Here is a 21,920-nt window from a genome sequence, read left to right as displayed (position 1 = left end):
TGAGCCAGACTCTTTAAAGTGGTGCCTAATGGCAAGAGGCTGTGGGCACAAACTGGACCATGAGGCTATGGACACAAACTGAACATTTGCAAGCACTCCTGTGCCGTGCAGTTAATGAACCCCAGACATTGGCTGCCCAGAGTGGCTGTGAAATCTCCCCTTTGGAGATCTCCAAAAAGTACCTGGACATGGTCTTGCGCTATTCTTTACATGTTTCAATGAACTATACCTCTTCCACTAATTAAATCTTGCACTAAGTATTTTAATGATTAAAGCATCATAAAAAGAACCAACGCTACATCTAAAATTAGAATATATATATTTTTAATTTTTCTCTCTCACGTACTATGAAACTGCTTAGAATTGAACATGGGTTTGACAGCAAGGTAAGAAATGATCCTACTAATGACCAGAAACTGTATTTTTGTTATATTTTTGTAAAAGGGAGCTGCCTAACAAGTTGTGCTTGCTGTACACTGGCTTTCTGCTTGCAGAGACTGTGCTAAATAGTTTCTGTGACTTTCAAGTTTATTGTAATTTCTTGTAATTAAACTCCTTGTATTAATATAAGCTAATATGTAGTTTTTGTTCAACTACGTGAGCTTGCGTATGTTACAGGAACACAGTAAAAATGTATTATCTTGGTAGTATCTCCCTCTGAAATATTTTATTTCATAGCAATTATTTCTTAAATGCTTAAAAAAAAAAAAAAAGTAATAAAAAGTAACATGTAGTAGAAAAGTACCTCCATGGCAAGGCTGTTATGAGAGATGACACAGCAGTATTTTTCTGCGTTTTAGCTAGGTTTTATGATATGACTAGTGATACATTTTCATTATAAAATGTTAATCAAGCATTAGATTTATGCTTCTGCTTTCCTCAGTTTTCTGTAATTAGTGTTTCATATTTATCAAATAATTTTAATTTCTGTCTCCTATCAAGGATGATCCACCATATGTTTTAGACTATCTTGCACTTTGTTTAGGAATTCAATTAATCAGTTATTTTTTAAAATACTGTCAATAGGGAAAAGAGGACTTGGCCTGAGTTTTGCAAAACAGCAAAGAAGGCTCCTCTGCTTTATCACTTATGTGCTGTGACACACACCTAAACCCTAGGCAGATGTCTCTGGCAGGCAGATGAGTGATGGTATAGATGCAGTGTCAGCATGTAGTTTGCTTTTTAAGAGCAGATTTAACTGGAATTCAACTTCCTGCTGCGTGCAACAACCATGGTTTATTAATATCAACTCTTTTCAGAAAGGGGAAAAACAAACAAACAAAAAAAACAGAAAGAGCACCAAATGTACCTGAATGAAGCTAAGAAACTACTGTTTCAAATGTGGTCTAGGGGATTCTATTACTTCCAGAATATTATCTACCTATATGGATAAGCTCTGGTCTTTTTATCTTCTCTTGAATAACTGTCATTTAAAGTCCCTTTGAATATCCTATTCTGCTCCCCCTGTTGGTAATACAGAGGCTTTTTTAATAATAAAATTTGACCTAATGCCAAAACAATTTACAGGACATCATATCTGATCAGTGACGTTGTTCATTGTCAAAATCTCAGAATGTTTTAAGAGAAACTGATGTTATTCATGTTTTGAGACAAAGAGAAAATAAAAAAGTACCTTTTCTTGTGCTTTTTTTAACCTTACCTAGAGCATTTCTCTATCTTTAAGACATTTATTTTTTTTTTCCCCTTTAACATAGCCTAGTTTGATATATATTGCAAGTACCTTATAAGTTATGATTTGCTAGAATAGCAATGTGTAGAGCCATTCATCCTTGGTCTTTTTAGTTCACAACCACAGCAGAAATGTTGATGGTTTTTCAGCTTTCATTCACTGTGCTTTGAAAAGTTTGTGTTGTATTCAGTTTGTTGGGCACATAAGAAAGGCTTATTTACAGATCTAGTGTGTTATGCATTGAAACATTTCATCAAACTGACACACTATGACGCAAAATAAAATGATGCAAAGCCATGCAACTCATCTGATTTTGTTAGATTTTGGCTCTGATACATTGAAGCAGATCCAAAATACCTAGATGCAAGATGTCTACTTACAGGTGTCTTATAACACTAGATCATAATATAAAACTGTGGTTCATGTAATCATTCTGTTGTTATTTGAATACTAAATACATTGTTCATTCCCATCGTAATGCCTTCTATTGATTTCCTTGGAAGCTGTAACAGGTACAGAGAGCACAATAACATTATTTGATAGAGCAAATTCTCAGCTTCAGAGCACTTCTTTTTTTTCTTTTCCAACGCAGTCGCCACCATTAGTGCATTTGTGTGGATGAGGTGATAGAGATACTTTTAATTTCATGGTGTTCTTTGCATGGCTGTTTGCATCGTGGCTTGTCTTTCACATCACTGCCCTCGCTGCTGAAATGCACTGCTTCTAATGGAATACATGGAACAATGTTTTTAATTTTAGGGACAATGAGCACCAACTCCCCAGCACATTGCAAAAATGCAAGTTAAAATTGATGATTGTTTGCTTACCTCTCTCATATTTTTCCTTTCATTAAGGAAGAGTTCAGTGTACGTCAAACCTTTACTTCCTAAGTTATGGGTGCTTATAACATTTGTTCAGTAACATAAATCATTGATTTTTAATGGCTTTTTGTATGTTAATCCGCATTCTCATTTCTTTTAATAACCATTAAGAGTGATTTGTATCTTATTCACCTTCAGTATATGTTTTACTTCAGTATTTTCTTCGCTGTGTTTCCAGTTGCAGAGGCTGTCACGATGGCAGGCCTTTCCTGGTCAGAGGGTTCATTTTTGTAATTCAGACATGCTCTACCTGTTCTAATCACTGGTTAGCCACCAAGTAACTTCAGGTTTACAGACTTCTCCTGTCTGTTATGCTCTTGGCTGCTGCCAAGGGTCTTGCAAGGGTCTTGTGTTGCGCTGGGGCTGTTCTGTGATCTGCTAGCAAAGGCTGTCTTAGCAAATGGAGTCTTTTGAGAAAATGAAGCCATACAATGTTGCTCAATAATCTCCAGCTGACATAAAAATAACGACAATAAACAAAGTATGAAATTTAAAGAAAATGAATGAAAGCCGTTTTTGACTGATGCATTCTTTCCTAGGTTTTTTTTTTAAAGGAATCACATAGATACCAGATGATTTGACTAAAAAAAAATATTTTTTCTTTTTTCATTTTAAAATTTCATCTGAATATCCTTTTTTAACCTCCCAGCTTTGCCCAACTTGCTGCATTCTTTTCTCTTTTTGGCATTCTTTCCCTCCTTCTTTGAAATCAGGATTCTTGGGATTGCTTTCCTACAAGGCTACAGTGTTTTTGTAATCAGTGCCTGGATTAGTCTTCAGAATCTGCTTATTGTAGACTGAGCAGCAGACACAGGCTTTGCAGCTTTGTTGGAAAAAAACATGCCATTCTTTATAATTACGACTAAAAGAATGGAGGAAGCATAAATTAAGACCAGTCAGGCTCATGGGGTGACAAAGTGTCCTCTGAGCCCATACGCTGCAGTGTCTGAATGCTAACATAACTCTGACTTCTTGCCACATTTTTTTTTTCTTTTTAAATAAGTCCATCTTGCTGAACAAGAATAAGATTCCTCTGAGCTCCTCTGGCTTGTTAGAGCAAAGTCTGAGCTTTGCTCCGTGACCTCTGAAAAGACAGAAAATGAAAAGGAAAATATTCTCCTTTGTGAAGACTAAAAGGAAGAACTGGCTAGATCATTTTAACCAAATGCTGACGAGAGATTAAAAAGTAATGTCAGAGGAGTTAAGCATTGCTAAACCTGGGATGACATGAGAATCAGTACTTTAGATTTACCTTAAAATTTAGGCTGTAATCAAGGAATACCATTTATTGTATTCAGGAAACATTAGACGTGTTTGTGAAAAAGCTTTAAAATCAGGTAGCTCACATTTTATAGTCAATAAAAACAGAAGTATGTGTGGGCTTTTCTTTCTTTCTTTTCTTTAAATCTGACCAATGCGTTTCTTGTAGACATGGAATGTTTTGAAAATGTGCTTTTCAGATAGGTGCAGGTTTTGACCCACTTTGTTGTTATAAAACAACATGAGAAAAACAAGCATTGATGTAGATTTGCAGGATTGGGTTGAAAGGAGCATTGCCATATCGTTTTAGAACAGGAAATTAGATTCCTTTACTGTTCAGTTTAATGCTGTCTCAATGGTCTGCCCCTCCTGGCTGGGGGCAGAGCTCCTCTATTTGTTATCTCTATTGTTCTTATAGCTTTTGCCGTGTCCCACAACAACTGGAGCAGTCACCATTTTGAAGAAGTTCACCTTGGTAGTTGATCTGTCTTGTAATTCTTTTACACATGCTTGAAGTGCAGCAGTGGGTTTTTTATGTCACTTCTTCATATCCCTAGTCATGAAGGTAACGCCATAAGGCAATATGCGACAGTCTTAGTGTTCCACTGGACCTTCTTTGTCTACTTTTTCCTCCTCCTCTTCTGTGCTAAATAAGGTGACGTTCATTTCGTTTTTCATCCTCTTATAGGAGCAACTGAAATTGATTACAGTGCCTCCTGTGATTGATCAGGTTAGTCAGTTTCAATGTTCTTACTCTCCATTTCAGCTCAGAGTCTGACTTGTTCAGTTAGGAGGAGGTCTCGTTGAGATTGAAGTTTGACTTGCTCTGTTTGGAGGGCGTCTTGCTCAGTTTGGAAGGCGTTATGCTCGGATGGAAGGTATCTCGTTCATTTTGTAGGGTGTCTTGTTCAGATTGGAGATTCTGGCTCTCGAATTGGAGATTCACTCTATGATTGGAGACTGTCCTCAACTCAGAGATTCCCTCGCTCATTTTGGAGGTTCTGTTTCTAAGCGAGAATACTTTCTGGAATTGAAGATTCTCTCAGTCTCAGTCTCTCAGTCAGGACTCTCTCCTGGAGGCTCTCTCTTTTGGTTTGGAGACTCTGTTTCTCAATTTCAGAGACTCTCTCGCTCTCTGGGATATTATTGAATAAGGGCCAATAAGCATAAGTAAGGCCCTAAATCATTTGTGCATCCTCAGATCTGCCTGAGCTGCAACATCCCTGTCTCAAATATCTGCTTAGGCTCCCAGGATCTTGCAGGTGTTCAAGTTCCATGACACCGGGGATGTCCATCTCTCTAAAGTCTCTCCAAGTGCCTCCACACTCCCTGCCACTCAGTATTCTCTGGCTTTGAGGAAGGCTTCCTCAAAATATGATAAATAAAAATACCAGTGAAGACTGGCATCATGGTCATCGGATGAGCATTAAAAAACCGAATAAATGATTCAAAGGAGAGACTGGGAAACTGATTAAAAACCACAAGTTCTGTAGAATTAGCAACTCCCTCTGGAGTTGTATGCCACATTGTATGCAGATACCAGGTAAGTATTTCTGTCAGTGTTTTCAATTGAATTACATGTACTTCTAGCTCTATAGAACAGAGTGGCAAACTTAACTAAGTCTTGGCACGTTCTGAGAAAAAGTGATAGAATGCATTCCCTTGAAGAGCAGTTTTACAAGGGAAAGCTTTTTTTTTTTTTTTCTTTTTACAATATCAAGATAGCAGCGTCCAGAAGTTTACAAATATCCCACAATATTGGCAAGTACACCTGGACTTTCAAGGTTGTGTTTCCAATTATGGGACCCTGGAGTAGAGATAAACTTTCTAATGGAGCTCTCTGAGAGCAGAGAAAGATTCATTCTAAAGGTCGAAAAGCGGCCTATGCTCTCATTCTCCACCAAGAATGTCAGTGGTCTGTGGGCTGGTTTCGGACCAGTTCCATGACAAGTGGGATGAGGGGACCCACACCCAGGGAAAGGGATAAGGGAAAAAAGGGGGAAAAGGTAGAGATACGGGGCTAAAAAGAAAACAGCGGCAACAATCTGAGGAGAAACAAACTAATTTACTAAATAAGATATCGAATACAAGATAACACACTATAATATGATATTAGAACTGAAGCTAATAAATCAAATTAAGTGAGAGTGTCCGAAGGCCTTTCCGTAGTTTCATACGTATAATCTCGGCATGTTTAAGGCACAGTAAAGCTGATACTTCACCCTAATGATAGATCTTTGGAGCTTATAGATTAAATAAAATAGGGCAATTAGGCCTGGATAGTAGTCACTACATTCACTTTGTTAACAATAGTTTACATAATATTAAAGATACTACTTAGAAATTGCAGTAATAGCAAAAATAAATGTCTCCTTGTTCTGTCAAAATAATTAAAATAAACGTCTCCCATAATTGAAAAACAAAACCAAAATGTTTAGCATATTCTCAACACCATTTTCCTGATACAAATTTATAAAGAAGAAAGTATTTGAAGAGTGTTTTGCAGTATACAATATAGAGAGCATCTTCTTGAGCAATTATTGTGTAAAATTTTGGGGATAGATTGCTGCCTTAAGTTCACATTGCTTTTTCTTGTATTGTTGTAACAGAAATGTTAAGTCAGGGCTTGAACCAGTGGTAGAGAACCTGGTGGGAAGGCAGAGCCAACCCAGGAGAGCTCAGGTGTGTGGAGTGTAGCTGTGTGACTGGAAGGGGTGGAGCCAGGATTCACCCTTTCCCAGATCTCATTTAAGGGTTGGCAGTGGAGGTGAGGATATCTCACTGGAGTTGCCTACGTACATGAGGTCTTCTGAAAGTGAGTAGGTTCTTTCGTTTGTTTTTGTGTCTATGGCTGTTGCATTTGAAGAAGTTTTCACTTTTTGCAGCCTAGGACTTTGTTATGCTGTCATTGCTGCACTTTCTATTTCATTACAGTCATTGAATACAACTAGCTTAGTATTTTTAATACTGAACGTGCAGCAAAGTTTGTTTATTTTTGGCATGATCCAACAGGGCAGATTACCCAGCCCCCAGCTATATAAAGTTCATAACAGTAAGTTCATAAGATTTTGTAATACACAAAGACATAGGAACTTTATCTCAAAAGATCTCAATTTATCACCACAAATCACCATCGTTGTATATTGTGATTAATAAAGTAACTATGTATATAATAACTTGTTATCCATAGATATAACCTGGAAGCGTGTATATCTGGCATAGATACTGAGGAAATACTACTAATTAGAAGTAGCAGCAATTAGGATTAGTAGGAAGGCAATTAGACATAGTAAAATAAGTAATACAGCAACTAGTATAGAGTTATAGGTTCAACCAACCTATCAAAACGCTATACAGCAGTGAACATACATGTATACTGCAGGTTCCAAACTTACAGGAGGTACACTTATGATAGGTTATACATATCTATATTGTACATATTATGTGCATTTATAAATATTCATAAAATCAGCTGTACCAAATGTATCAAACCAATTGCAGAAGGGGGGTCTAGGCCAAAGTAGACTCAAAGAAATCCTACTAAGAAAACTGATCTCAGAGGGATTGATCTCGCAGAGTCTAAAACTGATTTCAGGGGAACGTCTAGAGATAGATTCAGAAAGGCCTCAAAGTAAAGGACAGAGCCTCACTTCAAAGATGATACGGCAGCCAGTGTGTGGAGCATTGCAGAGCTGTTGTTGCAATATCACGGAGTTAACCCAGTGTTCCAGTGAAAATTCCATCTGTTTGTGGAGAAAAAAATACTAATAGAAACGAGCACATGCAGCACAGGAAATTTCTCAGAGAGGAAATCTCCAGTTTGGATCAAAATCAGACCCTTTTTATAGCACTGAGACATAAAAGGGTATAGGATACCTCTGTATCTTTACAACAAGCTCTCTGAAACTCCTTGAAAGGAGGTTGTGGCGAAGCTAGTGTTGGTCTCTTTTCTTAGATAACAGAGAAAGGATGAGAAGGAACAGCCTTGAGCTGTGCTAGGGAAGATACAAGTTGGATGTTAGGAAGAAATTCCCTAAAAGAGTGGTCATGCATTGAAACAGGCTGCCAAGGGAGGTGGTGAAGTCACTGTCCCTGGAGGTGTTCAAGAATTGTGTGAATGTGATGCTGAGGAATGTGGTTAGTGGACAATATTGGTGGTAGGTGGATGACTGGACTGGATGATCTTAGAGTTCTTTTCCAACCTCAATGATTCTATGATCACTTCAGGAAACCAATAGCTGCTGTTAGTTTTGGTCTTCCTCTTAAGACATCCAATAGATGATAGTCTCTTCTTTTCTTTTCTTTAAACTAAACTTTCTCACATCAATACTCACTTTTTCAGGCCTATTTCCTCTTTCCCAGGCTATTTTTCACCTTCTGAGGTCATAAGTTTTTCCGATGATGCTTGTTTCATTTTCACCAGTAGTATCTTCAGGACGTCTCTGGCCCTCTGGTGTCCATATGCACTTTAGGGATGTCCTTGGTTCCCTTGCTGACTCAATAGGATGGAGGCTGAGCTGCCAGGACTGCATTTCCCAGGCTAGCAAACGTTTCTCTTATCAGTGTCCTGCAGCCATTTTGTCAGTTGGGGTGAAACTTTATAATTCTGATAACAGTTTAACTCTGCTTCTGGGGTTCTGGACAACCCCTCCTTAGCTCATGGAATCATTTAGGCATATGGTCACCTAGACACCCAGCTAGTTCAACCAGTTGATTAAGGCAGGTCTAACTTCAGAGTAACATCACAATGGAAAGGGTCTTAGCCAGGTGAATTCTGAATATCTCCCAAGATAGATGTAGCGTAACAGAGACTGTGTGTTCTCTCTGGGTAGTGTGTTCTGGTGCTCAATCACTGTCATTGTGAAACATATTAGGGGATTTTAAAAGCAGGCAGTATAATAATCTTTCTGCAGTACAGCTGAACAGGAAGGAGGATGAACTAGACTGAGTTCTTTTGAACTTGTGTGTCTTTGATTTACATGCTAACTATAACTTAAAATAATGCATTTTTTCTTTTAATTGCAGCAGGAAAAGAATCAGGAGAGCTCAAGAAGTGAAGGTAAGTGCCAATTGTTTTCAAAATGTGCTGATTCTTGTAACTTTTAAAAAAATCAAACATTCATTTTTAGTAATAACAAAATGTATATATATGATTGCTAAGTGTTTGATATTTGAAATGGCAAAAATATATCCAGGAAGGTGGAATAAAATGTTCTAAGGAACCATTTTTAAATAACTTTGATAGAGGGGAAAAATAAGGCTGACTGCTATATTCTATATGAGATTTATTCCGTCTTCGTAGTGTATTTGTGAACTAGATTGTGAAAGCTTGGTATATTTTAATGACGCACTGGTACAGTCACTTTAGCTTTTCATTCTGCTCATCTGTAATTGTATGTGATTACAATTTATTCACAAATGAATTGCATCCCTAGTGGGATGCCTTACAAAAGTAGTCATTTGTGTTTTTTGCCTAAGTCTCTTTATACTTTCACTACAGCGTATTTTGTGCACTACACAAAAAAGAATATCTGGGTTAAAGAAACAGCCTCGTATCAATAAAACAGAATGTTCCAAAACCCAGATGTGACTTTCATGTGTCTTTCTAGTATAACGTTTGTTAAGAGAGAGAACACCCAAGTCGCTTTGTTAAAAGTTTGTTTTGCAAATAATGAAAGGTGAAATTTCTGTCACACGCGGAGAATGTTGTCTTGATATTGTAGGTACTTATGGATGTAGGTTGTGAAGTGCTTTGAAGATGAAAGCAAAGGGAGGGTAGAAAAGAAAAGAATACCATACTAAAGGTTCCTGAGAGAGAGTTAAGTGACAAACTAGCCTAATTCTTTTATTACATTAGAAAACAGTGCATAATCATATCACCCGTGTTATTAATTCACTGGTCATTAGTCTCTATTTCCTCGCTTTTCTTCACATTGAGGCTACACACAGGCATCTAAAGGGAAGCCAAATCTGATGACTGTGTGGAGTGGTGTCGTGTTTTTCTTGGTCATATAATTTATATCATCTCAAGGACCGTAAGTCCTTCTTTTAAAGAATGTTTACAGTATGATGAACCAAAAAGAAAATTCCAATTTTAAATAGCATCTGAACTAAGTTTTCTTTTCTGAAGTTATTGGGTGAATTATCTTGAGATTTTGTGAGTGTACCCATGATACACTGTTCAAAAACCTAACTTTATGGTTTAACATAAGTTATATAAAAAGGTGATGAAAACTGAGATTAGATCACAGAAACGAGAGATTTGTTAAATTTGAGGAATTGCAAGCTTTAAATCCATACTTGCAAAGAAAGGTACTGAAATGTCACTTTTTATGGACATTTGTGATTACAAAGTTGTATCATCATGCTGTTTGATTGGTTTTCCCCCTACTCTGTCTAGGTGTATGGTCATTATGTGGAGGAACAGTTAAAAGTAGGAGCCAACTGTGAGCTGGTCAGGAGTGCTCATCATGTTCATTAGCTGTTAACTAATCACATAAACATTTCTTAGTATTGCTAGCAACTACAGCCAAAGCAAAGTATCAAACTATTTTAACTATTTTGAGAGATGTTCATCATCTCCCAGTGGGCAGTGAGTTTGGTACTCAGATGCACAAAACTTGTTGTGATTATATCTGTAACATCTCTTGAGTAAAGTTTTAATCAACTGAACTTCCTGTATGCTGTGCATGCAACCTAAGCTGACAAATCAACATGGAAGATCTCAGTGGTCTGGAAGAATTACCAAGTATTCGTAGGCACACAGGGCAGGCTTTAGAAAAATGATCCCACTTTTTCACATACAGAGTTACAGAATTGTGGGGGTTAGAAGAGACCTCCGGAGATCATCTAGTCCAACCCTCTGCTAAAGCAGGTTCCCTGGTGTAGGTTGCAAAGCTTTTTCCTTGTGCTCTCTGTATTTTGCAGCTACTAAATACAGTAAAGGGACAAAATGCTTTTTGCAGATCCTTAAATCTTCTGAAACTTTGAAATTGAATGTTGTCATCTTAATTTGGAGGACAATTGCAGCTCATGCTAAACAGGCTAGCCTAATAAAACTCTGGAGGCTCTGGTGTGCCTTGTAACTTCCATGTATATCCATGTTCTAGTATCTAATTGTAATTCAGTACTTCTTTGGGACTGTATTTTTTAGAAGATGAGGATATTGTAGCAGAATTCAAGGATCAATATATTAGTAATGGGCATTATTCCATTTAAAGTAATAGATGAAGTAAAATATGTCTGATTTCTATTTATGTTTTTCTAATGATGCTGTTATTATTTTTGCAGTGCTTGGTTTTTGTCTTGTCGTTTTTCTGACCCAATTGTTTTTCCCATCTGTTACTTCTGCTGCCAACCACTAAGTCATTCACACCAAAACAGAAGCCAGTACTCAAACATGCCCTATTCTGACACTAATCTAATCTCTCTCTGATCTGTGATATTCTTTCCCTTTCTGCAACATATAACAGAAGATTCTATACACTGTTTAAGAAAGAAACACTGCTTTTACATAAAATAATACAACACACATTTTAAATTTAATTGTGTGATAGCAAACTTCGTTATACTTCTGAGAGTTTTCTTTGTGTTAAAATTGTTATCATCAGGCTAAAACACAAGCCTTCTGTTCAGTAACAATAATATGAACAAGGTAGGGTGATTTAAGAAAAGATTGCCATGTAAGAATATGAAATATTTTACAGCATATGAATTTTTAAACATTTTAACTTTATTTATTTATTTCATAGTTATGTTTAACATAAGCACTTGAAATTTAGAGGTATAGAGTGTTTTGTATAACCTGCTGTGCATTCAAATTTTGAATACTTAGATAATGCTTGTTTATTTAGCATTTGTTAATAGATACTAAAAATATCTTAATTATTGGTTTGGTTCTCCAAAAGCACCTCTTTAACTTGAAAGAAGTAACAGAGCACAGCATCACCTTGCTCGTTTGGAATCACAAATTGGCCTTACCTCTCTTTTCCAAACTTAACTCCTGCACACAAATTAATATCATTTTATTCCACACCCATAGTAGATAAAATAGATAATTTCAAGATAAATAGGGAATATGTCCAGCAATATTAGAAAGCATGTATGTAAGCAATGTGCAGAATAGTATTCCTAGCTTATGCTTAGCTTCGGAGAAATTTAAATACTTAGAATAGAATATATTACTATCTTTAATGTAGAAATCACAAGAATCAGAAAGTTGACTAATGACACTTAACAATTTTTTTTTCTCCAAACTTCAAAGTCATCTCAATCATTTTTAAGAGAAAGCACAGAGTCACATTTACAGTACGCTGTCACAAAATAATTCACTTAACTAGTGATGGTTTGGATGATCAGTGGAAAAATTTGGTCCCCATTACTTTGAATTATTGTACAAAAGTGTGTAGGTTTAAAAACTATGTATTAATTTCAGAATAGCAAAGCACTGTGTGATATATATATATATATATATATATATATATATATATATAAAATAATATCCAAACCATGCAATAACAACAAAACCACTGAAAAACCTCCAAAACAATTTTGAAATTAGACTGAGAGTACGGTCATCAGTTTTGTAATATTGTGTCAAGTATCATATCACTGTACCACTTGTCTATCTTTGCCCATTCATTTTAGCAACATCAAGAACAGTTACTGAAAGATATACGCTTTTTTCCAGGAAAGATCTGGAAAGCAAACACAGGGTCATAATAATAATAATTTGCAAATGATTACGATGGGAAGGTTGGAGTTCTGGCCTTTAATGTCCCTTCCAACCCAGACCTTGATTCCAACACAGACCTTATGATTCTGTGACATATGTATGTAGATGATTCCAATGACATTAACTTATATGGTTTTACTTTGTTTTAGCTGTGCTTTAGGGGGCTACTTGTGCAAAATGCTGGTAAAATTTTTGCTAGCAATTATTGATCTGAGTTTTGAACATCATTAACATCCAAAACTGAGCAGGAGAATATTGACTGACCACAACTATAACCCAGGCTTTCAGTTATATTAAATCCCTCTAACTTTATGCTTACTTTAATAATATGAGTATGAAATCATTATTGACTGATCGGTTGAAAACAATTTATTACTTTATTATTATGAACATATTGCCCTGCTTTTCAGATATTTACAGATATCTTTTATGATCATTAGCTACCAGAAAATAAAGAGATACCACATGGGCATTGCTCTCCCATCTTACTGGTAGTTTGCTCCTTAAAAGGTAACACAACACACCTGCACAGCACTTACGGCTTTGTCTGGGTTTCCATATTAGTACTGTAGTCTTTTTTTCCATACCCAGAAAAACATCAGGCAATAAAGATGGAGAAAAAGCTAAACACTGTTCAAAATGGAAAGAATTTAAGAGACAGATTCAGCAACACCTTAATTAAATCAACAAATCTGTAGGGTGTCAATGTAACTTAGGATACTTTGACATGCCAGTGGGTGAGTGAACTGTCTATTCTGCAGTATAACAGTCTGGTATTGCTTTTGATAGTGAAGAAAACTGTGTATGTCCTGACGAGAATATATGGCATCAGGATCTTATGCTATGTGAAACCTATGAACTATGGAAAAGAATCCACTTCTTTGCTTACTTTCTGTAATGTATGTATCCAGTGAATCATCATGTCTGCTTGATCGCATGATTCTAAATTCATATTTCAGCAGGCTGGTTTTATGTGAAAATGGTTGGAATCTGAACTGCAGTCCTACTGGATGAATTGATTCATATTTTCATTTGTCACAATACAGTAATTCTTTTCTGGTAGACCAGGACATATCATAAAAATTTATAGCGTTTTAGAGAGTATATGTAACAGCAGGCAAGTTGGTAAATGTATGTCTAAGAGTGTACTTTACATTGGAATGCAGCTACTAAATATCCTTGTTTTCCAAATGTTTTCTTTATTGTTATGTTCCGATTTAGCTGAATGAACTTTTAAGAGGTGATTTGAGGATTCTCTATATTCATTGTAGCCAATACTGACACTTGCATCCTATTGCATTCTCCTCTAGTGCCTACTCAGCTCAAATTCTCATCCCTTCTGTCTGTTAAGAATTGCCATAAGAAATGCAGCTCCGTTTCCCGTTCAAAAAATTCTCCATTTACTTTTCCTGTCCATAGTCTTACAAAAACTAGCAGACAGTGCTGTTAAGTGTGCATGGTGGCATCTGGGGATGAGTGACATCATGTAGAATTTCTTAACTGATAACAGTGAGTATTATGTCCTCAATTCAGCTGACTGAAACTGTTGATTTCATGTTGGATGGCTACAAAATTTAAGTCTTTTGCCCTGACAAGAACTTGCATTAAAAAGCTAACTAGAAAACCAGGTAGCTAGAATGAGTCTGAAAAATTGTTTTAAGCCACGTGAAAAAAAAAAAAAATCTCAGTAGTTCCTGCCTGTTGAGAAGTGCATTGGAATAACGAGATATCTGTAATTTTTCTTGAATAGGTAGTCATTATTTCTGCCACTAAGCTAGAGCTACTTGAGGGTGAGATGTTTTCTGAAATCCTTTAAATATTTTAGGAGTTAAATATACAAAGATATTTTTTTTCCAACTTTGATTTTCTTCAGGGGAAAAAAAATGAGCATTTACATTTATTTTTCTTTTCATGTGTAATGCTCATGCTATTGCAGAGGAAAATATTCAGAGGGATAGAAATTCCAGGAAATAATTCTGCAAAACGGAGTATCTGCACACAGAACAGATATAATGGTTGTGGTATGTAGCAGTATTGTAGAGCTAATGCAGGAGATTGGTAACTGTTATCTTTTTTTTTTTTTTTTTTTCCTTAATTCATCCATGTCCACCTTAAATTTAGGTTACATTTTGTTAATTTGTGAAATCTATTTCAAGACAGACCTTCAGAAGTAGACTGGAGAAAATAGGCACAGCCTATTATGCATACATAGGTGTTCATAAAGTTTCTTTCTGTGGTGCACAAAAACTTCACTTAAATACATAGAGAAGGGATTCAGCATCAGAAAGGAAAAAAAAGAAAAAAAAGAAGAAAAAATCCTGAATAGTCAATGCTGCACAGATTCCTTCCTTGTTGGACTCTATTAGTTATAGAAAAAGAATGAATGTAACAGTTTTGCTTATTTAAATATGTTTGTAGTCTGAATTATAATAGTGTAATCCCACAAAATATTTTTGATAGAAGTACATTTTGACTAGCAGTCTGATTTTACAGTGTTTAGAGTTCTTAGAAGTTCCCGTGTGAAAGTAGCTCCTACTTAATTTGAATGCAACAGCAAATGTTTTGGAGAGTTCTTTTATGCTCTTTCTAGTGTGGGGTGAAGAGAGAAAATGAAACAGGGAACCTTACTTTCTCTAAGTTAGTCTATCTTTTATTACTGACATAGAGTTTGTGAGTCACGCAGTTTTGCTAAAGCTATGTAATTTCATATATTAGGTTTTTTTTATGCCCTTAACCGCCTCCTCCAAAAAAGAAATACTCTGAAGTAGATTTGTTTTCAAAAAAATATTACATTTGCTTTCCTTCCTTCTCCTTGAAAGAAGCATGGGAAACACAAATGGCTTCTGAAGGACTTTGAAGTAGCTCTTGTGCACCAAAGACCTGCACTGAATTCAAAGAGAAAGCGGTACAATGAAGCATTCTTGGATGCCATGCTATTCATAATAATATCATTAGTGCAGTGTTTGCAGGGGATGCATGTCAAGTTGTTCATGTGTAGCAAACACACATTTGATTACACAAGAAATGGAATTCTCAGAATGTAAAAGAGGCATTTGCTTGTCAAACTCAGAACTCTCCTGGCTTTGTACCTGCGCCATTGGTTAGCCTCAGTTAACATTGATATATAATAGCCAGAAGAGGCAAGTTGTTTCACAGTACTTGTGATGTAGAAGGTGATTGTTCTGACTGCAAGCGATAGAATCAGAGCAAGAACGACTTAAGGTTGCTGAATGTTGAAATATGATAGTCTTCACATCTTACCGATTGAAAAGATTCTGGAATGGATTTTCAGAAAGAATACTGAATGTTAGAAACTGCTGTAAAGTAGTTACATTAGAAACATTTTTTCTTGTATATAAGTATATAATGTAATAGTTAAAGAATCAATGATTTCATTTTAGGAAAAGCAGCTTTTATTATTTGTTGTTATTCTTCTACTGTATAACATTTTATCAGATCTCAGCTTTATCTTAGTATAAGTTGATCTAAGATAGCCTTCTAAGATACAATTTCTCCTAAAGAGGAAGAAAGGTCTGATATTTATGTCAATGAAAAAGATAAAGATCCTTCTAAAAATCCACACAGGTCTTTAAAATCATCCGTTTTTTAGATGTAGACTTAAAAAAAAAAAAAAAAAAAAAAAAAAAAAAGGGGCAAAAAAAACCCCACAACCAAAACAACACAGTAAATACAGTTTCCTATGGGACATTTTTTATGCAGAAGTGTTTAAAAGTCAGGGATGGTTGTCCTAAAAGAAAAAGTGAATTCTGAGGAGAGTACAGGATGTTCAAAAGAGACAGATCGTACATACTGGTATTTCAGAAATAAACTGTTTTTCTACACTAGATACCTGTAAGTAGCTGTTTTCCTATTTTTTTTTTGCTTGTTTGTAGAAATTCAAGTACTGTGTTACCTTCTATTGCATGCTTACAACACAAGTTTGATAGCTATCAACATGACTTGCAGATTACAGATTGTTTTTCTGTGTTGCTTATAGATCGTAAAACCTTTAAGTGCACTTGTGCAGAAAAGAACAACAGATCTGTGTTATGCAGAAGAAATTTTCTTACTCATACCATCTGAAAAACAGAATTTTTGCTTTCGCTGTGAATTCTTTAAAATGCTATTGACTTTATTTGAATGGTATTTTGTGTCATATATCTCTTGCAGTCAGCTGAAAAGACAGTCAGAACTCATGTAACCTTGAAATATGAGTCTGGTGAATGTGATTTGTACTCCCCCACATCCTCAGGCCTACCCAGTAGTTGCAGCACTGTATATTACTCAGATGTCAATTGAAACAATTACAGCATTCATTTTTTTGTTGTTTTATTCTTTGCAGAGCCAGGGTTGATGCATTTCATTATCCGTTAAGGTCACGTCCCAGTTTACTCCAAACACACTCTTTTGCCACTGCTTCAGACACAGGAACGCGATTAGCAGTGTCAGATCCTGTTAACATTTACATCATAACTGAAAGCAGATATTAAAGTGAAGTGCAAATTAAAGACTGCTAAAATGCCTGCCACTAACAATTATGGTGGGGCAGTATTAAATTTCTCATTTATTTCCAAAGGTCAGATTAATAAAGCTGCATGGCACATTATCATAAAGGGTGGGCCCATCTGCCTCTTTTGATTATGCTTGGAAGTCTAATGCTCCTAAGGAGAATTTGCAAGGAATGAATGCATCTATTTTAACTATGTGTTTAAATGTGGTTAACAGACCCTCTTCTGAGAAGATCCCAACTGGAGGTTGCTGTTGATCAAATGTCTTTCTGTTTTTCAATTTACAGATGTAAATATAGGTTTCTTTGATAAACTCCTGTTAATTTTTGATCCTTAAAATGTAAATAGCTCCATGAGTGCCTGAAAGCCTAATTCTTAGATGTAAACTAAAGTGCCCTGAGCTTTAAAAATAACCTTTCAAAATCTATTCTGTCACGACTTAATGCAACTTCATGCTTTGTTTTTTCCCTTTTTCCCATTCTTTTGATTCAGAAGAGTTTTCAAGAATTTTATTAAAAGAAATAGTGCTTTCTTCCCAGATGAACAGCAACAGTTTCCTGCTGTTTTGTCTACAGAGTAGAAATATGAAAATGATTCTGTACCATCATTCCTGCTGTGAAGAACATAAGCATCTTCAGAAAAAAAAGTTGGTTGTTAGTACAGATATCTGTCTGCCTATCTGATACTACACTAATGATACCCTGGTATCATACGTACCCTGGTACCTTGATATATGAATAAGCAACATCCCATGGGCATTAACAAATTAATGCAGCTCTTAATATTACAGAAATATCCCTGATTCAGTAATTAAAAGGAACACGCTTAGAGCTGTTTTGTTTCCATTTTTCCTAAACTAAGGCATGTTGCTAGGTAGACAGCCATTCTTTTCCCCTGAAGATGTGCACTGGAACTGGTCCTCATTTATGCACAACTTCTTTAGAAAATAATTTCAGTACAAAGCAACAGTAATGGGCTTTAAATGAGGCAGTTGTATCCTGTGAAGATATACTTTTTGGACCATGTAGGTGTTGGCTAGCTATAAATATTGCACAGAATAAAACCAGAATCCATTCAAGTACTTAAAGTGTAATTTAATTAAAACACTGGTTAATCAGTTTATAGCCTAAAATTTTATTATCTCTTGTCAAACTAAAACATGCTGTACTTTTTTTTTTTTTAACAGGACACAATAGCTATTTAAGCTTTTTGTATAAAAAGATGGAAAACCTCTGATTATTCAGATGCATATATAAGGAGTGAACGTATGCTTTTCTGTTTTCTGCCCAGCTTTCTATCTTAATCATCTGAATTTTGGGCTTCTTTGAAAATACATTTTTTTTAATGTTTGTTAAAATGCTAATATGAGTTAGATACTGTCAGCAGCAACAACACCCATTAGAAATAAAAATTGTGTTTTTTGTTATTTTAAATCCACGTGAATTATAAAAAGTCACAACATGCCATGAAGGCAACTGCTCTCTTAGCAAGAAATTTCTGGTAGAATTACTAAGTTATAGAGCTGTATATATCTTTGAAATAACTGAATGATTTTCAAGTTTATAGTGAAAATGAGATGAAATTTGTTGGTATAAATTTCAAGAAACTAGAATTACTTTTTTTTTTAATGTTATAATCAAAGTTGTAGTTTTGAAATAACAAAGGAAAAGATCAGTTGTTAGATGACTTGAGTAACCAACATGACTTCAAATTCTAGATTTCTTAACGTTATCAAGGAAGGTATTTCTAGTAGAGAGAGGAAAAGAATAGCAAGTATTATACATGGCACTATTTAAACCTCATCTGACATGCTGTATCCATAAATGTTCATGTTTCATATAAAATTGAGTCTTGAAATAATACAGAGAATGGCTACTTCAGTGATCACACAGTTTTTTATATGTGAAAAATTCAAGAAATTGTTTTCTTAACAGCATGGAAGACTGAAAGCTTCTTTTCCAACTCTGCCCCTTGTGTGAACCTTCTCTTAGTTCTTCATACCGTGCTATTCATTCGTATCTTTGATTATGCAGAAAGTAAGCTGTGCTCTCAGGAGATAACAGGCTATTTTGTTTTCTCATTTCTTCAATATACAACTTCCTCTGCATATCCAAGGACAGAAATATGCCTTTGAACCTCCAAAGCTTTTAGAGATCAAATATTTGAATTCACTTCTAGGTGTGATGCTTTATTTATTTTATTTCATTTTATTATTTTTTTTGTAGTAATAGAACACAACTTTCAGTTTTACAGTCCAAGGAGGACTTCATGGGGTAAGAAAAAGCCAAGTTGAGAATATGCATTGCCAAATTTTATGTTGCTCAGTTACTGAAAGAGGAACCAGTTTCATGGGAAGTAATAACAAATTGTTATTCTCCAAGGCCCTGCGGGGATATTTGGCTAGTTAGGCCAAAAATAGCCAAATAAGCCTGTTTATTGGTTTCTCCAACCTGGCAAAGATTTTTGTCCACAGGGTTCTAGTGGTGAGTAACCTATTCTAATGAAGTTTTGGTTAAATAATCTAAATGATTTGAGAAAGAATTATTACTTATCTGCTGTTCTATTGAAAAAAAAAAAAAAAAAACATCCAAAAATGATGTAGTAGGATTCTTTATCTTCTTCGTGCTTGCTGGAGTTTGTGGCATATAAAATCTAGTTACCTGTGCTATATGCTGGCTAAAAACTGTTGGCTTGTTTTAAACATTTGGCTTTCATTTAGACTTCAACAATCTAGGCATTGGCTTAGATTACTGTACTGGCCAAGGCTCAGTACAAAAACTTGCGTTAGTAAGGTTCAAATTACTCTGAATTCAAATTATACACAAAAGAACACAGATATAATTGTGAATGTTGGCACACTGGTAATCATTTAAATTTTGATATTTTAATTCTCTTGAAATACCATAAATATCAATGATGGCATTGCTTGAATAGGAATGTAAGAAAAAGTTTTATTATGACTCAAAGATAAATCTCAGAACAATAAACCAAGCATTTTCCTTAGCTTTGTAAAACTCTTCATAGAACGGACTAAATGAAGTTTCTCAGGAGGAAGAGAATAATAAAGAATTTCAGCAAATAGAAAAGCATACAAAAATCCCCTTTGTATTGTAAGTGCCACTGAGATTCTAATTAGCACACATGGACTCTTCCTCATAAAATGTGAAAGCTGTGTTTTTGTAGCTTTAAGGATAATTGCACACTAAAAATGAACTACAAATGGGGAAAAAAAATCCACTAAGATATTCTGGTATCATAATTTCTGTGCCCAAAGGATCCTTTATGCCACTTGCACTCTGATCTAATTAGCAGTAACCTGACCTTCTTTCCCCAGAAACACTCAGAGATCTTGTTACAATTTATAATTATCATTAATATCTCAAAATAAAAGCAGCGTGCAGAGTTGTACAAATCATGAAATGAAATTGGCGTAAGTCATACAGTATTATTAAAATATTTATGTTCTTTAAACTGGCTTTCTAAAGCGGTTCAATATACTTCCGTATAAATACACGGGGGAGCAAACGTAATAGAAATAAATGCACGTTCACAGAAATGAACACACACAAAATGGCAGTGCTAAGCCATAGATAAGGGGGGCTTTGGTTTTCCATCTATGGTTTTTAGTGGAGAAGTAGAGTAAAGAATGAATTTAGGCCTCTACCGATTCACAGTGAGGAGTGGCACTGTCACTGTGTTTTGAAGGTATCCTGTCATTTACTGCAAATAAGCAGAAAATGCTGAGGCTCTTCCTATCCATTTCTTTATTTTGGCTTCAATTTGAAGTGTTAGGAAAGATTTGGAAGTGTAAATCGGTACCATATGGTTCTGGTAGTGGTTGTATTGAGGTGTTTCTCAGTTAAAATTCGGTTTGTCTATTTTCTAAAATTTTTTTTTATTTTTAAGTTTCTTGTTAAACAGAGCCATTCAAAAACCAACTATCCATGTGACTGTATTTGCTGAGTTGGGAACAGTGCTCTTCAGAACAGGACGGAAGGTTTTAATATGTCTGCATATTCTAACATACAGGCTGGTCATACTGACTGCCAAGCATTCAGGCATGTGACCTGTTACGATCCTCTTTCCTGACTCATTAAGAAAAAAATGAGTCTTTTTATGTACCCACTTATAAGCAGTCAGTTTCAAATGCCATTTCTTCCTACCCTTGTGTCTCTAGAGAGATATTATGAGACTTGAGGCCTTTTATTTTCTTTCAAGCTTTTTTTGTACTGTCTGAGAATGCCCTTTTCCACATGTCTACTTTATTCTTCCAATTGTGTCAAATGCTTAGAGGTTAGGGGAATCATAAATGCAAGCAAGCTACATGCTAACCATACAGAGCATGAAGGTCAGTACTGTTTCTCACAGTGGGATTACAGGGTCCCATTAGATACTTTAGCAATCTGATCTAGTTGCTATCAGAAAAGTCAATATTTGCATTTTGTTGAATATGCATGCCCACTAGTGTTTGGAAAAAGGGCTGTTTGGTATCTCTGCTTGTATTATTATCTTGTTTGCATTCACAAGATACTATCTGCAAATCCTCTAATGATTCAAAGACAACACTGTATGGAGTTATTTCATTATAAGGATTAATTCTTTGCTATTCTAAATTAAACAGGCTTAGAATTTGATGTTCTTCAATTTCAGCTAGGGCACTAGAAGGACAACTTGAAGGAAAATATGGAAAAAAAACTTTTGCTCACAGAATATTAAGTGTATCCAGAGAAGCTATTATTTTAGTTCATATGATGTTTATTTATTTCTTTACTAAGAACCCTGGAATCACACTCATTATCAAAAACATTCATTTATTTGCAGATATTAATGTGACAGCCTTCTGCTTT

General features: G+C 35.5%; 1 protein-coding gene across 1 annotated transcript in view; it reads left to right on the top strand.

Annotated features, from left to right (window-relative positions):
• Positions 1-21,920, top strand: part of FSTL5 (follistatin like 5) — a gene marked incomplete at both ends in the record, with an annotated part of 215,004 nt that overhangs the window by 11,760 nt on the left and 181,324 nt on the right. The window contains one exon of the mRNA XM_079534468.1: positions 8,857-8,890. Coding sequence (XP_079390594.1) covers positions 8,857-8,890 — 34 coding nt within the window. The remainder of the gene's footprint in view (positions 1-8,856; positions 8,891-21,920) is intronic.

Source organism: Tetrao urogallus (assembly GCF_951394365.1).
Source record: "Tetrao urogallus genome assembly, chromosome: 4".
NCBI classification, from domain to species: domain Eukaryota; kingdom Metazoa; phylum Chordata; class Aves; order Galliformes; family Phasianidae; genus Tetrao; species Tetrao urogallus.
The sequence above is the reverse complement of the archived record's forward strand: the minus strand, read 5'-3'. Positions and strand labels throughout refer to the sequence as shown.